The sequence below is a fragment of the Tyto alba genome, unplaced genomic scaffold (assembly GCF_018691265.1).
Source record: "Tyto alba isolate M040663 unplaced genomic scaffold, T.alba_DEE_v4.0 Super-Scaffold_7, whole genome shotgun sequence".
NCBI lineage: Eukaryota > Metazoa > Chordata > Aves > Strigiformes > Tytonidae > Tyto > Tyto alba.
Window position 1 is genome coordinate 40587275 of NW_024881328.1, and position 17918 is coordinate 40605192.

Consider the following 17918-nt stretch of genomic DNA (forward strand, 5'->3'; position numbering starts at 1 on the left):
CTTCCTAGTAGCCCAGCTCCTGTGTGGCAGCAAGACCCGTGGACGACAGGTCTTTGAACAGAAGCTGCATACAGATGCTTGTTCATCTACTAAACTAGTTCATTATGTGTTTTGTGTTTTTCTACTCATTTAGGTGTTCATTCTGCTGTGTGTATAATGCTCTGAGTGCAGATCACCATTCAGATCTCTGAACTGTCTGGCAGTTGTATCTAGGTCATCCCCGTGGAGGGCATGAGGTGCAGTTCCTGTAGACACCCTGTTCTGGGAAAGAGGTTTTGATTAGGGGCCTCACAATCATTCCCAATCTGTAGGAAGGAGGATGCTGCTGCTCTAAAATTGAATTATGTCAGCAAATGAGAAATATTAGGCAAAGGTACGCTTACCTATCATCATTGCTTTTCTGGCAGAGCTCTGTGAGGGGTATGAGAGTCCCCTCAAGTCCTGGCTCCTGATGTCCCCAGCTGGAGGTGTGCAAAGAGAGCTCTGAAGCTTTGGGAAGCTGGAAGGGTGTTCCTGAGGCTCAGCTGATATGCTCAGGCGCTTTGAGCCCTATCGGTGGTTATTTTTTATGCTTCTTTTTGCGTGTGTTAACTTATTCCTCACTCTTAAGTTCACAGTGAGCTATATGAAAAGGTAAATGGGAGTACTATAGCAACATTTTATGAGGAACAGACAGAAAGCAAGCTAGAAAGTCCGTTATTTGCTCAAAACCTGGCAACCCAGGCTCTTGCCTGTTCAGCAGCATTTTTGCTTTTACTTTGGTAACATGAACAAAAATCACAGCCACAAGAAATTATTTTCAATGTTCTTAAAATTAGTTTTGAGCTGCAGTAGTGGTAATGGCATATTTTTTTCTGTTTAAAGGCACAGAAATGAGATTAGAAGCACAGTTAAGATGGAGTGGTCTTGTCCAGTATGATCATCTTGTTCCTAGCCTCTCTACATTAAACAAGGAGTAATGCTAGTCGTAGTATATTTCCTTGGATTAAAAACTTGGTGCATTCAATAAATAACTATATGGGTAGCCTGTATGGTCCAGTCATATAATTTAAAGTTCCAGTCAAGTAATTTAAAAATTACTTCATACATGTCATCCTGAAAGTTGGTAAAACCTAATAGTTTAAGAGTATTTCACTTTAACCCTATCGTTTCAGTAGTAGAAGCTGCTGGTGGTGATGAATTTTTCGTGCTTTGCTAACTTTGCTGTATGAGTTTTCAGTTTTAAATTACTTCTTAACAGAGGAAGACATGATTGTAAAATGCTTCAAGGAATTTTCCAGACTTTCCCATTCAGGCTACTAATTTTGCTTTCACAAATGTGAGCAAGACTTCCGCTCGTTTCTTAATTATGCTCCGATCGCCAGTATTTTTACTTCTTATAACTGCTGATGTTTTGACCTGAAAGCCTACCCAACTGAATACACCTCAATGATTTCAACTTGTGAATAGGTCAACAGCTTTATTGGACTTAGTATGTAGTATAATGCAGGTCGTATAAAATTTCTGTACAGTATATGTGTATATAGGAAAGTCTGTATCTTGATTACTTATATTAATATTTGTATGTATGTATTTTAAAATTCAAAAGCATGTATTATAGTTTATAGGGAACATTTTCCTCCTGTAAGCAATCTCTCTTGTTCAGAGTAGTCTTCATCATGATTTCCAGTCGGGGATGTGTGGCATTGAGTTTGTCTGTAAAGCCTTAACACGTTCTGTGTGCGGTATGGCTCACCCGCTGGAAGAGGACTGTCCTGTGCTGTGTCCCTGGAGGCTGGAGATGTATCTGTTTGCGTTGTGGCTGTTGCTGAACCTTCCTGAGCAGACAGGCCAAAACTATCTCGCTTTCCTATCCCTGCTTTTAAGAAGCTGAAATCCTCTCACATAAGAGAGGATGATAATCCTCTGCCTTGATAATTAGATATCCCACTAAAAATAGCCTTTTTTTGGATGGAAACGTGCAGATTTGGTGAGAGGTCATTCTGTAAGCCTGTCTCTTCAACAAAGGTGAACATGTTCTGAACTGGAGCGTGGGTGTCTGTGCTCAGGGGGAAAATAAAGGTTCAATATTGAGACTGCATCAAGGATTTATGTTACAATTATTTTGCTTGATGGAAATAATTCAGTTTTGTTGGCAAAAGTTGAGCTCAGATCGGGAAATCTGTAATGACGCTGTGTAGAATGCAATTCTAGAAAGGCATATAAATTTTTGTGCTTTAAAATCCAAGTACCAGATACCGTGCAAGAGATCTGTAATTCTTATGTTGCAATTGCTTCCAAATTTCTTAATGTTTTCTGAGAAGATTTCTAACAGGTTGTTTTAACTAGAAGTTGCACTGTATAATATGTGTGTCTTTTTTCCAGTTTATTGAGAGAACATTCAATTGATGGCACTGGCTGGGCTCCAACTAGAACATTAAAGGTACCATTTCCTTTTAGATACATACATCAAACTAGACATAATTTTTTAAATACTTTTGTGGACTTAGAAAGACAGATAATGCAGTTTGCTCTAGAAACAACTAAATTTTTTGTAGTTCAACGAGTGTTGGTGGCAGTACTGAAACTAGTGATAGCTGATTATAGAAATGTTTGCTAGTTTTAGCATAGCTGCACAAATACTTCTTTTACTGCTGGAAGCTTTTGTAGAATATTATGCCTGTACATGACCCTGAGAAACCATGCTTGGTATGGGTGGTTTGCTTTTTTTTAACTCAGGCAACACATACAATAGCGTGATGTGAGAAGCACTAGCAGTATAATCCATGGCCCTTGTAACTTCCATTGTATTGATATTCCTGACAAAGAAATAGTCTGAGTTCCCCTCCCTGCCAAGTTCCTCTGAGTTAGGGAAACTTGGAAAAGTGAAAGGCAAGTTGCGTTTGGGAGAAACGCTATGTAGTACAGATTCAGAGTGGTGTAGTTACTGCACTGTTTTGAATTCTGTTTCATCCCCAGTGTTCAAAGCGGGGAGCAGCGCATCTGCAATTACGTATTGCATAAAACAGGGCACTCTTGGCTGGTTTAGTCACTGCAGTAGGGAACTAACTGCATCTGCCTCTTAACCTTGCCTCAAATGTAATTTTACATTTTGACTGCTTTTGTCTTGCTATGGGAAGCAGTTGGTTGTCTGTTTACTGTTACGTGACCTTGCTGTCAGTAGAGTCCTGCAGAGCACGGAACAATAATTTCCCTTTTGCTTTTACCAGGAACCCTCCCAGAACTGGCTCTTAAAGAGTGGTGGCTCCATTAGGTAGATAAAGGGAACATGCCAGGTGTTTGTTTCTTCTCAAAAGGCAAACTGAAAGCAAGTTTTATCTAATACTTGATTTCCTATTTGGCACTATGAATGAGATCTGTGTCTTTCTTCATCTGTAAAATCTCTTTGTGAGTATCTGACTTTCTGGAAGGTGAAGTAGAATCAATGTGTGTGTGGTGTTTAGTGGGTTTTCTTAAACACCCTTTCCGTATTTTTTTCATCAGCTAGTATGATTTTGTTTTGCCCCTTGTGTTTCTGTTTTTGTATTAAGTTAAATCAAGACACTGACTGGGTAATTAAGTTAACTGTTTCTGTTTCTGTCCCTGTCTTTCCCAGTGAAATTTTTTTGGACTACAAGTTTTAAGCTTCAGCCATTAGAAAATCAGTACACCGATATTGCAACTGGATAAGAATGTACAGATATTTTTATCTGTTCTCCTAGCTTTGTTCATGGTATCTTTCTTATAGAGCTTAAAATACTGCCGCATGTTAAGGTTATGGGTGGGAATAACTGCTGACATTGTGTGTACTTAACTTCCTGTCCTCAGTGATCATGGAAGGTGCATATGGATATCCATTTTATTTTTGCATCAGTTTGCTAATTGCATGTGATTATTTTCATAGATTAAACATTCTGGAATCTCAACTACCAGGAGACTCAAATGACTGAATAATATGAAGCATTTAGGGTGTGTTTACTTCCAGTAAGTTAGAGGGGAAAAAAACCTCCACAACCCCAAACAAAAAACCCAGGAACTTTGTGGGTGTTGAAATGAAAGATTCAGCAAGAGAGGAGGAGATGATAGTCTCCAGAGTCTCCATTTTAAGTAAATGTACAGTTTCAGTAAGTGTTCTCTCACTTGTCATGTTGTCACTCGATATTTTTTGTGATGACATCTCAAATCACAAGTACCACGTGTTGGTCCTGCCTTTCAAGTTGTGCCCCTGTAGGATCATGGTAGTTAAACTGTGCTTCTAGTACAAAAGTAGCTTAAAAAAAATAGAGCAGAAATAGCCATTGGGGATGTTGGGAAGCTACGAGCACTATTCCCCAAACAGTGTTTTTGCTTGGGATACAAATTGTAATTAGAAGGTAACTGTCATCTGGGGTGAGTCTGTTCTTTGTCAAAGATATTTTTGTTCATTCCAAGTATCCTCTGTGAAAGGACTAATAAACATGGGAAAGGTGGGTCTTGGTCAGAGTCAGAATTCCTGACAGCTGCTCTATCATGTACTCTTTCAGATCTTTGGCTGATTGTCACATGTGAAGCTTCCTATGTGTTTTGAAGCTTCATCCGTGTCCCAAGTGCTTAGATTCCAGGCTACACCTGTTTTTGAGATGAAAAAGATGGAATTGTGCTAGATTATTGACAGTATGGCCACAAGGTCAAGTTATTTGTCAGTGTGAATTAATAATTGTGGTAGGTATGTGCTAACTGTGGACCACATAATTACATGAAACAGGGAGTGACTGGTAGCAAACAAGATCCATGAGATATGACACAGGTTATTTTTATCTCTTAACACACCACCTGCACCCACTAATCTAGCCTTCCTGAATCATTTGCTTCCAACATTTGGACACCAGGGTTTGGAGAACCTACTCTTCTCCGCAAGTGGAATGCTGTGTGAATTGGCGCAGTAGCACTATGGATAATATCCGATCTTGGCAGATGATGGACTTGAAAGTCAGAATTTCATATTCTACTCATCAGTAATACGAAGGCAGCCTGGTCTTCTGGAGGACTAGTACCCAAATTTGTCCAATAAAGCACTCTAAACCACTGTTCAAATATTTAATTTGAGATTGGGGATGTACTGTATTTCTGTGACAAGAATTGGCAGGCATTACTAATGCAGCCATTCTGAGTGCATTAGTGAAACCATTCAGATAGATAATACAAAACCTCAAAAGCTACATGTACAAACCAGCTCTGCTGTTTGCTACTGCATGCATTCATGTTATATGCTTACCCTTTTACAAGGCTTTGGTTTTATAAGTTTTTAGATTGTGTCTCCTCTTCTCTATCCTTGTGGTGGCAGCAGAGCTCTTACATGAAAAATCCTTCAAAATAAACTGCTGTGACCTTTTTAATACTTTCTTTAGTGTCAAATGGGTAGAAACATGGAGGCATTTAATTTTATGCCTTTTAACTTTTTGAAATAAAAATTAAAATCTTCTAAACACTCTGTAGAAGTTACCTGATAAAATGTATTTTAACAGTGTAGAGAATTCTTAAGGAGAAAAAAAAAGCTAACTCAATTCTGTTTTCTAGCATTTTGTTGCCCTCTGTCATCTCATCCATGATTGAGTTCTCTTTAAGTTACTAAGTGTTGAGCATTATCTTTTTTTCTACTTTACTACCTCCTGCTACTGATTGCATTTCCATGGACCACTGTGAAAAGCAGCCTGTATACTCGTGAAGACACTAAATGTGCTATTTCTGAGTTCATGTATTAAATACTTTCCAATTCAGTTTATGAGGAAAGTTGGGCTTTAACCCTGAAACAGAACATTGGTAGGTTAATGTTTTAAAGCAAACTATATATAACTTTTTAATCACTGTTCATGTGATTGTAAATGTTTTCTTTATCCGTAGAAACACACCCGAATCTTAAATTCTTAGATAATTTCTGGTTGCAGTTTGGCCCACAGACTATGGACCATGTAAAAACTGATGCAGTGCTTTTTAACTGATCTTTGTGTAATCATCTTTATAGCTAGCTGTGAGTTAGCAACAGGATCTTATTTATCTTTTAGTCTCCATTCTGTTATGTTCTGCACCATTTTATTGCATACTTTCCTCCCTAAAACAGAGTATTCCTAAAGCTGAGGACTGCTGAAGTTGTTTTGGACCTCTGCTCAGACTGTCTGAACTTGCTTGTCGTCGTCTTTTAGGTTTGATGGTCAAAATTGAAATTTTCCAGTCAGAAAGCAAATAGATGGTTTTGATTCCGTTCTGTTCTCAGATTTTGATGTCACTGGAGATACCAGCTTTTAAATACCTAGTATGAAATAGCACTAATGCTGTTCCTCTGATACCCTGCTTCTTCCTCCTCAGAAATTCCAATTTCAAACTCAAAAGTGCTTCAGTAGCTCCTGTTAGTCCTCAGCATGCACTTCTTGTACCTTAATCGCCATGAGTATCATCTGCCTAGTTAAGATAGGCCTCCCTAGTATTCATCAGCTTTCTTTCAAATGTTTGTTTTCACTTTGCTATAAAATTATCTTGAAGTGGATCTGTGTATTGTGATTGCCTAATTGGTTCTAAAAGTCAAGCTGTTCCTTCTGCAATTACCTCCAACAAACTACAACTGGAAATTGGTTGGTGACTGATTTGTGAACCATAAAAATAAAGCACATTGTGCAGCTCTGCTGACTGACTCTGGAGGGCTGAGCATAGTAACATTAAAACCAACATTTAAAAATGTATGATGGGCGTTCATGTTCACAAGGAATACTTGGTCTTTTTTTTTTTTTTTGTAACCCTGTTCTGATAGAGCTACAGTTGGTCTCAAATAATTGGAGAACTGTTTTCTTTAGGGTTTTCGTGTTTACTGGTTAGGTATATATGCATTCAAGTTTTTCAGTGAAGTATTTTAAAGAGCTAGTTTTTGTCATTTTTGCGTTCCTGCTGTCAGAGAGAGGAACAGGAATGGGAAATATCAAGATAGTCTTAAACTATAGATAAGCAGACAGCTTTTTATACCAACCTATAGGAAAACAACCTTTTTTTTGGGGAATTCTTTTCCCATAACTTCAGATACTAGGTTAAGAAATATCTGTCTGTGCTATTAGATTATCTAATCTAAAAGGAATCAAGACTCATTTGCAATAAACTATTGCTATTTGGAGTTTATCCTTAAGAGGCTTGTTTATTTAATTAGTGTTTAATACTAAATGGGAAAATATGCCCTATTTGTTGCATTGGTTCTGCTGTTGTCTTCAGGCAGTAAAATGACTTGATTATAGTTTGACATTTGAATGATTTCAAGTATCTTGGAGAAGTAAATCAGAGGGCCTTGACTTAATTTTTCCAGTTACCTTTACCTCAATGTTTAAGCATAAATCTGAGTAGTTTTAAAAACTTTAATATAAGCACAAAACTATCATTCATCATCTTAATGAATGTGGGTGGTCTGCTTCAAAATTATATGTAATTAGTGTAGTGTAGGGGAGTGTTTTAAATGGACAATAACTGTCACTGTCTTCAGGAGGAAGGGAAGAAGGTAAACCTGTATGTTCTGTGTCATTCTCAGTAATTCTTGCTGCTGATACTGTTTTTCTTAGCCAGCATTATGGTAACATTGTTTTGCTATTGATTTATGTAAATCCGGTTTTGGAATGGGTCTTTGCACTGTATGTAGAAATGTCAGAGCATTGTGCTTGTAAAAGCTGCCTTCCTGGATGGAATATGTTTGACTCTCGGACTGGTAAAGTAAGGAGAAAGTCATCAAAAGAAGAAAGCTACAGACTTCATGGCAGTGGCAAAGAGCACAAATGTCAACTCTTGCAGAGGAGGAAAAGTAATTACTACATAGCTTAGCAAGGAGATTATTGATCTTGTATGAATTTTACATCCATCTCCTGGGATGTTCTTGGTCGTGATCACTGATGTAACTTACAAAACAAAGCACCTAAGAAATTGTATGTGTGATCTCAAGGGGAGATGGGCTCTGTCCAGGTGTCTGCCGCCTTCTGGTGTAGACCAGTATAGAGCCTCTGAGCACTGGGGAAAAAAATTGACCTGTGTGTGGGTACAATCAGTCACTGCATACAGGTTTCAAATATTACATTAAGCAGAATAATACCTGTTTCGTCAGGTGCTGTGCCTTCACCTGCCTTCTGGTATCATACAGGAATTTTGTCAGGTGGATGTTTCTTCAGGCAATGTGTCTATGCCTCCCGTGCTATTGCTCGCTGAAGACTTTTGACACCACCTTATTCTTCCTTGTGCTGTTTCCATGGTGGTGCATGGTGCCTGTCACCCAAGGCTGCTCCCCACCCAGAACAGCGTTTGGCACAGTGGGAGGAATGGAAAAGGGTGAACTTAATTCTGTGTCTGCAGCAGCTCTTCCAGAAGGCCACCGTGAATGCGCTGACCCCCGTCTGGCATGTGGGCTCTCTTTTGTCTGAGGAGCAAGTTACGCAGAGTAACTTTCTAGGAGTCTTCCTCAGCTGTACTGTAGGTTTTATGGGTGACCTTCTGGCTGAAACACTGTTCAGAGGAGGACTGTGCCTGCTTACCTCTCAGTTACTCCCTCTGGGGTCACTCCCAGCTCATCTTCGTTTGCAGAGCTGATTTCCTCTCGCATGCAGAGAGCACTTAGAGGTCCAGCTCTGTGTGCTGATCTCATGAAGGCTCCTAGGACCACATAGCACAATGTCTCCTGCTGCCAATATCTTTATTCTTTCCTCCACTCAACAAAGTCATTAACAAAATAAAACATATGCTTGCAAGCAGATAGCTTTAGGGAAAGGCCACTGCAGCAGCAGGGGGCTATACCTCTAGCCTAACAGAAACAGGTCAGTGCAAGTGTTTAGTTTTGAAGATTTAGTCTTTATTTGCTGGAAGGCTGTGAGGTCAGTACCGTGGGTCTTGATCAAAGGAATCTGTGAAGGAGAAAAAAGCAAGCCCGTTGGCCATTGTGCGTCCCTGAAGGTGTGGGCACTGATCTGCTGCAGACTGCTTCGTGTTGCAAATAACATGGACTCCTTCAGAGCTATACTCTGGTTTTGCCAGTGCAAAGTGCTGCTGCTGAAGAGAGCAAGACCATTTTCTCTCTCTTGAATATATACATCCACACAAATATAAGTATATATATAATATTTCTAAACTATTTCTACTGAAAGCATTGTTCCCTGGCCACCTTATAGGTGCATACAGAAAAGTGATACGCTTTTGGAGTCAGAAAGGAGAGAAGTGCAAGGCTGTTGCTGATGCTAGCCGATGAGGAACAGGCTGACAGTGTCCGTGGATGGGTCCTTGAAGGGATTTTCTACAGGACACAAGTGTTCTTAAGGTATCCTCTTCTCCAGATTCTCCTGTGTAATGATCCCAGGATGTGGATAACTAGTGAGCAAGAAGCTTTATCACGTGCTTCCAACTAAAGATGTGTTGTGGTTTGGGCCTGGTTGGCAACCAACCGCTGCAGTTGGTCACCCTCCCTTCCCCCTCCTCACCTGGGAATGGGGGAGGGAATTAGAGGGGTGAAGGGAGACTCGCAGGCTGATATAGGAACAGTTTAATAATGGCAATAAAAAGAGAACAATGATGATGACAGGGGAAAAAAAAAATATATATATATATAAACAGGCAATGTATAGTGTAATTGCTCACCACCCGCTAACCAATATCCAGCCCGTTCCCGGCCAGCGACCCCGAGATACCAAGATCCTGCAATCACAATCCTGGAAGCCAGAGAGCACCTTCCCAACCACCCCTCCTTTATAGAGTGAGCATGACATTCTATGATATGGAATATTTCACTGGCCAGTTTGGGTCAGGTGCTGTGGCCGTGCTCCCTCCCTGTGCCCTTGCGCACGGGCAGAACACGAGGAGTCGGAGAGTCCTTGAAGTCTTGGTAGCAGCTGAAAACATCGGTGTGCTATCAGCATTCTTCTCATACCAAACCCAAAGCTAAATCCAAAACACAGCACTCGTCTAGTCCCTGAAAAGGAATATTAACTCTATTTCAGCCCAAACCAAGACAAGATGTTTCAGATCCTTTGTGATGAGGTGGTTGGTGCCAAACCTGCAGTTGTCCTGAGGCTTGAGAGCATGGGCTTTGTCTCATCTGCTGTGATGACCTCCTCTGGTTCGCCTGACCCTTCTTGGCAGTTACGAAATTAGCCACTGCCAGATGCTGCCACTGGATCCTGGTGCTCAAGAAGCTTTGGTCCCTCTTGCAACGTGTTTAAAATGTTCCTTCCTCAGGGCCTAAGCTGCACGCTTTCTTGTATTTTCTGGGATAGAGAAGGGGATATCAGCATTGTGGCAGACAGCTCTAGGGAAGCAGTGAAACACAAGGGGATCAATACAAAAGAAACCTTAATTTAGGGAGTGGCAGCAGGAAATAAAGGCAGGTACAGAAGAGAGAGCTTTTGAACCAGTAGATGGGTAGATGAGGAAAAACAGAAGTCACAATCATTTGAGGACTGTTGGTTGTCAGCAAACACGAAAGGACGTGCACCATTCATCTCTTCCCATAGTGTAAGAAGTCCTTCAGGGTGTTGTAGGAACTCTCAGTGGCTCAGAGCCTTTTTTGGTATGGTCTGGAGGGTGGTATCCTCTTTGGTCCAGATCTCTACATCCCTGCTTGGTGTTGGAGCCCATGCATCTGCAGCAGCACCTCAGCCCTGACTTTATCCAGAAGTTTATTTTGCACACACCACTAGTGCTCTGAGCCCACGGGCGGTGGGGCCAGGTGGAGATCCAGCTTCGAGATGGCATTGCCTCTCTGAACCAAACACGGACCTGCTCATCAGTGTCCTGCTTGTTGTGCAGGTCCCTGGCCCGAGGCAGTTCTTAGCTGGCTGGGCCATCCATGGTGGCTCCGGGTACTGGCAGGAGCCTGTGCATCTTCAGCAAAGACTAAGCAAGGGGAGACTCAGTTGTTACGGTCAAAAGGGTTTCTGGATGTTGATCACAATTTAGATAGGTAGTTGTAGCTGTTGCAAAAGGCACAGCTTTACCACAAGGTATCTTTCAATGATTTGAGTTTCCTTCTGTAAAAGAAGCCATCTAAAGAAAATCGCAGTGCAAAAGATTTATACTTCTTCAATACCTTTGCTCTCAAAGGTGCTTAAAATGTCCATTGTTGCTGCTTTAATTTCTTTGCATTTATTTTCCACCGCTAAAAATTGAATAAGCAGCAGACAAAAAAACTTCAGACCCAGTATTTGGTAAAGAGAAGTTATAAGCCACTGAATACCATCTTCTATGTAGATATGACGTTATTCTATTATTCTTAAAATAAGCTTCAGGAAGGTTTTCTACAGGGGTACATTATGTTGTATTTTGATTTTATAAATTGGCTTTATCAATTTTGTAAGAAGTGATTTTAGTTTTTTCTCTCTGTACATGCCCAGACCAGAAAATACTTAACAGAAATCAATGTTTTGTACGATCCTTTGCTTCATAAAAGACTTGCAAAAATTTTCTTTCTCTTCAGTGGCTTCTGGCAAAGCTAAATCTTTGTTTTAAATACAGTAGCTGTTGTTACTAGCACGTTTTTAAAGAGTGATTCAGTAAAGCAGTGTAATACATTAGTAAGTCTAATTAAACCATGCTTGTTTTCCCCAAATTGTTGATTTCTGAATATATAATTTGTGTCAACTTTAATCAGTTGAGTAGACTGGTCTCCGGAGGGCGATCGCTTTAGTTTTCGTAATCACTGTAGTGTAGTTCATTAAGAAACTATAATAGAATTGCCCTGGGAACAATTTATAAAAGATTATCTTCTTGCTCTGAAGTAACCTTGGGGGCAAATGTCAAGGGGTCAGTAACAAAAGTAAGGGGTTTTAGATGAGTGCTCCTGCATACTTGGCAATTCACAACTGTCTTAGTGTAGGAGAGGAACAGACTATAATTGTTCCTGGTTTTTTCCCTCTAGTATATTTGAGCACAGAAGAAATCGTTTACCAGCCTTCTTCCTTTTTTTGTGTTTGCTAACTGGAGCAGTTCATGCCATTTAAGTTGCCCAAAGCCCTCTAAGTAAGCTACTGTTGTTGTGTTTGGGTGGGAAGCATGTGCTGGGATTGCAGGCACATGAGAATTGCGATGGCCTTTTTGTTGGTTAAAAAAAGCTGACATTCTCCTCATCACCTTATTCCAGGTAGAAACAGTGTTTTACCTGCTGTAGGAATTCTTTAAGATACTGTAACAGTGTTATAAACAAGATTACAGAGGAACAGGACAGTGAGGGTAAATGTAAAAGAGAACATTTTATTTAGGAGAAGAGTGCCTGGGAGGCAAGCTTCTTTTTTTTTTTTTTTTTTTTTTTTTTTTTTTTTATAAGCTAAAAAATGCCTACCATCTCTGGCATGAAATCATACTTTTTGTTTTAACTCCTTGGACCAATTACAAGTTTTGTGCAGTCGATTACATTGCAGTGGTTGCAAATAGGTGCATGGGGAGAAATTAGATGTTTGTGGAGGTGTGTCAAGGCACAAAGAGTAGTCCAACAGAGTTTGGGGAAGGTGGGACTGGGTGGGATGAAGGGTGTTTGGTTTTCTAGACTGTAATGAAGAGAGAAAGATGCTGGACTTGTTTGTGAGAGATGATGGAAGAAGGTAAATGAAAGTGGAGAGCCAGCTTGAGGTGGTGCATAGGCAGACAGGACAGCAGAGAGCTGCCCCAGGAGATAGCTGTGCAGCGGCCTGGTTTTCAGCGTACTAAGTGTTCGGGTGTAATTTCAAGCCCTTTTCCAAACTGTGATGTACAGAGCTTGGCCCTTCTTTTATTGGAGATACTGCTTCAGTTTGTAACAACAACAATAAAAAAATGCTTCAGACATCTGCTTGTATAAATGACTGCTGCTCCTTTCATTGATCTGAATGGGTTAAATTGTTTGTATATAATAAATGATTTAGCAATGAGCTTTAATCAGTCTATTAGATCAGAAATGCTTCTTGGTTCCCTAAAGAAGTTTCCTTGATTGAAAGTTCATTAGCTGCTTTTGTTTGGCTTGTTTGCTTAAATTAATGTATTAAATATATTTTGCCTGTTAAAGGAAAATCTTAGAGTTACAATTTACGTGTTTGCTCTCTCTTCAAATGAAGTGCTATGTGGTTGTATTTCCAAACATCAGCAAGCGTAGCTAAACCCTTGTCTGCGAAGTGGTTGTGAAAACTGCCACTTGGGAAGATTTGGTGACTAACTGAATTAGGACCTCCTACAAATGCAATGCTTTGAGACTCTCTAACCTCAGAAGAGGCTATTTCAAAAGCTGTATTTAGGATTTTGATTCATTGCTCTTGAACTTTAAGCACTGCTGCAGTGGCAGGGTTTTTTTTCCCTCATTTGGCATGCTGTAAATACGTCTGTGGGCAGGGGTTTAATGTAAATTTTCACTCATGTAACACAAAAATACTCAAAAACGAAAAGGGGCCATTATAAAGGGTTATATAAAGCAGTCTGTTGATCTTTTGACTTGCTTGTGTCGACTTCCCCATGCTTGAGCTCAAAATGGTGACAGTGTCATAGAGCAGAGTGTGTTTCCTTCATTATACCCTCTTCCACTCACTGTGGATTTAACCAGGTACTGCTGCTCTTGTGAACCCGGCTCTTTAGTTCAAGTATTGTGCCTGAATCCTCTGAACTAATGTAGTAGATGCTATTGAAAAACGCTTGTGTACCCGAGACTTGCAGTTGGTTCTCACAAGGTGTCTAACCTCATGGGTGACATCTGCTCTGATGCAAAGCCTCCTGGAGACCAGGGGGGCAGGGAGATGTCCTGCTTGGCCACAGCTGGAGCAGAAACCAGATGAAGAGGTTTGGGGAATTCTGCAGCCTTTTCTGCAGAGTCCATCCTGAGCAGACACCGTGCCACTTCGTTACAAAAAGCCCAAGAGGTCCTCACTTTTGCTCTGGGGTTACCTGTCAGTAGTGGGTGTACTTGTACTCCATAGCTATGATGTTAAGCATGTAGAAGGGGGCAAAAAGAAGCACTGTAAAGGAAAGAGCCTTGTCAGGTATTCGCCATATGAACAGGCAGATCCCTGTGCCTGATTCTTCTTTTGCAAGTAGATTCTCTCATTGGAGTGGAGTGGCATAAAGGTGCTGTGTATTATTAACATTTTAAGGTGATATCTGCCCTGCTCCTAGATGTGAAGATAACCTTTAAAAATTCTCATATGTAGAGTTAACTTTCGGTTTTTAGAGTATTTAAGCCAGAAGTTCAGTAAATGTTTCAAGGAAAGGATAACGCTTTATTACATTAAAAGAAAACAGAAGTTTTTGAACTGTTAAATCTGACAGATCTTTGGTGGCTTGCAAATCCTTTTAGTTTGTCAGGAAAATGTGAAGCAAGTGTTCAGGCAAGTGCTTATCTGCATGCAGCAAGCAGCTCTGCTGAAGTCAATAATGCAAAGTGATTATTTTTGCAATGCAACAGTGTCAAGTTTTTCAGATATTAAATACTCGCTTCATCCTTGCTCATCTGTTCTGTCCCACTTCCCTTTCTCAATATCCTAGATTTAAATACAGGCTAGCCTCAAACACAGTACAAAAAGTGTTGCCCTGTGGTAGTAATTTAGCATTATTTTTTTTGGAGCCATGCATGGGTATAAAATGAATCCAGCAAATCGAAAAACTTGAATAGGTGGAAATATTAGAAATGACATTGATTTTCACACATACATTATTCAGTAATGATAATCCTTCTATGCTTTTTGGTGTCTAGAATGGCTCTGAAAATATATAGGGCTCTGAAAACTCACAGCCTTACAGAGGTTTTTTTGCCTTTTTTTTTTTTTTTTGGTTTGGTTTGGTTTTGTTTTGTTTTTTTTTTTTTGGATAGAACTCTATGCAAAGCCAGCCTGAGTGATTCAAGTGTCCTGAAGTCTTAAAACAAAGGTTCAGCAAATGAGAATTTGGGAGCAATTTAGGTAAATTTCAAACCCAGGTGTTTACAGAATGGGAAAGTAATTTGATATAATTTACTTTCCTGTTTTGACTTGCAGCATTTACTTGTGTATGGCTCTCTGCTGCTGGTGCTGGAACAGAAGCTGTTTTGTGTGGAGAGACAATCTGCGAGTGTCCTGGTGGGGAGGCTCTGGGAGACGGGGGGGCTTCAGCACTGTTCAGTGTGCAGAGAAGGTGAACTCTGCAGGCTTTCAGAATCAATGCGACTGAGTTCCTCTTGTGTTTGTTTCTTTTTAGCCATGCTGATAAGTGGTTGAACAGTTTGCAACCCTGTGAATGCCATTTTGGTGTTCAAGCAGGATTTAGAAACGGACAGACACCAGTGTGCTAGTGTGAGCTCCTCATACCTCTTTAGAATGTGTTTTAATACTCAGTATTGTAATTCTGCATCACATTCTCTAGCTACAGTCTGCTGTCACATGGTGTAGGTGAAAGATGACCCTTAAAAAGTTAATTTATTCCTGCTTCTTCAAGTGGAAGAAAGCAAATTACCGTGCTTTAGTCAGGTCCCATTATCAAAGGTTGTGGGAAACACACAGTGGGGTAAAATTGGGCGCAAGAAATTCTTAAAGCCCCTGAGACATACACTCCACCTCCCTGAAGGACAATACAGCCTTTGAGGGCAGCAGGGGAAGGGGCTCCTGACCTCCAGGGGTCAGAGCAGCAGCTGGAGCAGAGTGGCTGGCCGGAGAGAGAGGCACTCTCAGCCATCACTGGTTACACACCCTGCACCAGTCAGCCCCGGCCGCGTCCCTGCCGGGGCAGCGCGCATCAGCCTGCGCTGTGCTGCGCACCCTCTCCTGCCTGGATGCAGGAGAGTGAAACGGAGACCTTAATGCCTGTTCCTACTCTCCAGGCTTTCCAGACTGCTGAAACCCTCCTTTAATCAGTGACTTTGGCTTATTTCGTTCTCTAGCCCCACTGCACTGTACAATTACTTTATCCCCAGGATTGCTTGATACAGGTTTCCATAATACCATGTTTTGCTAACCTCCTCCCCGCCCAGCTTCTGCGACAGTAGTTTTAGTTGAACAAGTACAGAACTTACAGGGTAAAATGATGACTTTCATCAGTTATTTGAAATATTCTATTTTCCCATACTTCCCAAGCAACTATCATAGTATGGTCGTTTGGGAGCGGGGATGATTGCTCAGCACTACTCTTAGAATGTATGGATAACTGTAATTCTTAGGTGTCTGGGGTGTATCCTTTTTTGCAGTTTATGTGTCTGTGCTGACACTGAAGACGATGAGTACATGTGAAAGAGTTGCCATCTTTGCCACACCTGATGATTTCAAAACTCCATTAGGAGAAGATGCTGAAACTGAAAACACAGTTCGACAATATCAGCTTTGCTGGGCAGATTCACGTTGTTACAAGCAGATAAACTGAGTGGGTTGTTTGTGCAAGATCAAAGGAAAATTGGATCGTGAGAAGCTGTTGTCCGGATAATGCTGACATCGTGTCTTTTTTTCATTAGGACATAATTGGATAGCGTTCTTAAGGGATATGGATTTCTGTGGTCCACCACTCTCAGCGGAGGGCCCAGAACAGGAAACAGGATGAAATATGCTCGTTTGTTGAAGTTCTTTGCCATGGAGAGGAACTCTTTACTTTGAGACTTTATCTTTCTGTTATACCTTTTAAAATGAAGCAATTAATGTGCAGTGCTTGTCCCACTAGTGGAAATTAGGCAGTGTGGTTTTCATGGATAGGCAGCCAAGTGCTATCAGGCTGTAAGGGCAGGAGGTGCAGTGCTGATCTTACTCAGTTGTCTGGTAGGTGTAGTACTGCACCGTACTGGAGGTGCAGTAGGGTAGCTTACTTACTCTGCTACTACAGAAAATAATCTTTCCTCTAGGTAGAAATCTTAGCCTTGGAGTTAGTGGCAGGGGATCCTTTTAGATCTCTTTCTGTAATATTTGGCTCTTAGTCTTTGCAGGTTGTAAATGGAGGATGTGGACTCTGAGGTCAGTGGTAGTAGAACCCTTTTGGAGATGCCCACCCAAAAAGAAGCTGTGTTTGATGACACTGTTTGCAGGCAGATTCCCTGAAGCTTCCTGTTTGCAGGAATTGCAAACCCTCTCTATTCAGCTGCGTTTTACATAGATACTTAAAGGCAGTAAAATGATTTGAAACATACGCTCATATAAGAATGGTATTTTTCCATACTTACACTACACCTAAATCTCTTTTCTCTGATATTTTGATGCAGTTTCAAGTATTTGTCTGGCACTAATTTAATTTTAAGACTGGATTGCTCAGTTAAGTTTTATACCCAGCCTTTGAACTAAGCAGTGCAGCCAGTTGGTGGTATATACTAGGGTGTTACTCCTCTTCTTGAGCAGAGAAGCAACAGGAATAAGGCTCCTATACCCACAGAAAGATCTGAACTTGTGTTTGAATATGCAATATTTGGGTTTTGGTGACTTCTAAGTATCAAGCATCCATGAAATGGGAAAATTTTTTCAATATTTTTATTTAAATTAGTAAAGCATCACCCTTAATCTAGATTTGACTTTCAGTAATTTCATGGATTAATAGAAAAATAAAGTATGTGAACGTGTTCAAAACACCTGAAATGCATACCTAACTGACTGTGCTTTTCCTTTACAGGATGTTGTCTGGGGGTTAAACTCTTTATTTACTGTAAGTAAATTAATATTTTGCATATCCACCTTCCCTTTTCCTGTCTGGTTTGGTTTCAGCATCACCTAATGTGAACCCTGTCTGATGCTTCTTAAACTCAAGATCATTATTTCCCTTGGCTTCAGTGGGTGTTGTACAAGCATGAAATCAGTTTGTGCTTTTGTTTCTGTATTACTGCAAGAATCATACAGATGGTCTGAAATGCCAGCTATTTTGTATGTTGCTTTTACTTTTAGTTACAAGTCTATTATGGGATATTTTGGTTACAGCTTACTTGGGATCTTCCACACAGTATGAAATTCCTCCTGCTTGTTTGCAGGAAATAGAAATTCATATTGGTCTGGGAAGGAATTGTGTTGGTG

General features: G+C 40.5%; 1 protein-coding gene across 3 annotated transcripts in view; it reads left to right on the forward strand.

Moving 5' to 3' along the window:
• Positions 1 to 17918, forward strand: part of UBE2F (ubiquitin conjugating enzyme E2 F (putative)) — an 87257-nt gene that overhangs the window by 35313 nt on the left and 34026 nt on the right. For all 3 annotated transcript variants that reach the window (XM_033010770.2, XM_033010768.2, XM_033010769.2), the window contains 2 exons: positions 2365 to 2422; positions 17524 to 17556. In XM_033010770.2, the coding sequence (XP_032866661.1) occupies positions 2365 to 2422; positions 17524 to 17556 (91 nt within the window). The remainder of the gene's footprint in view (positions 1 to 2364; positions 2423 to 17523; positions 17557 to 17918) is intronic.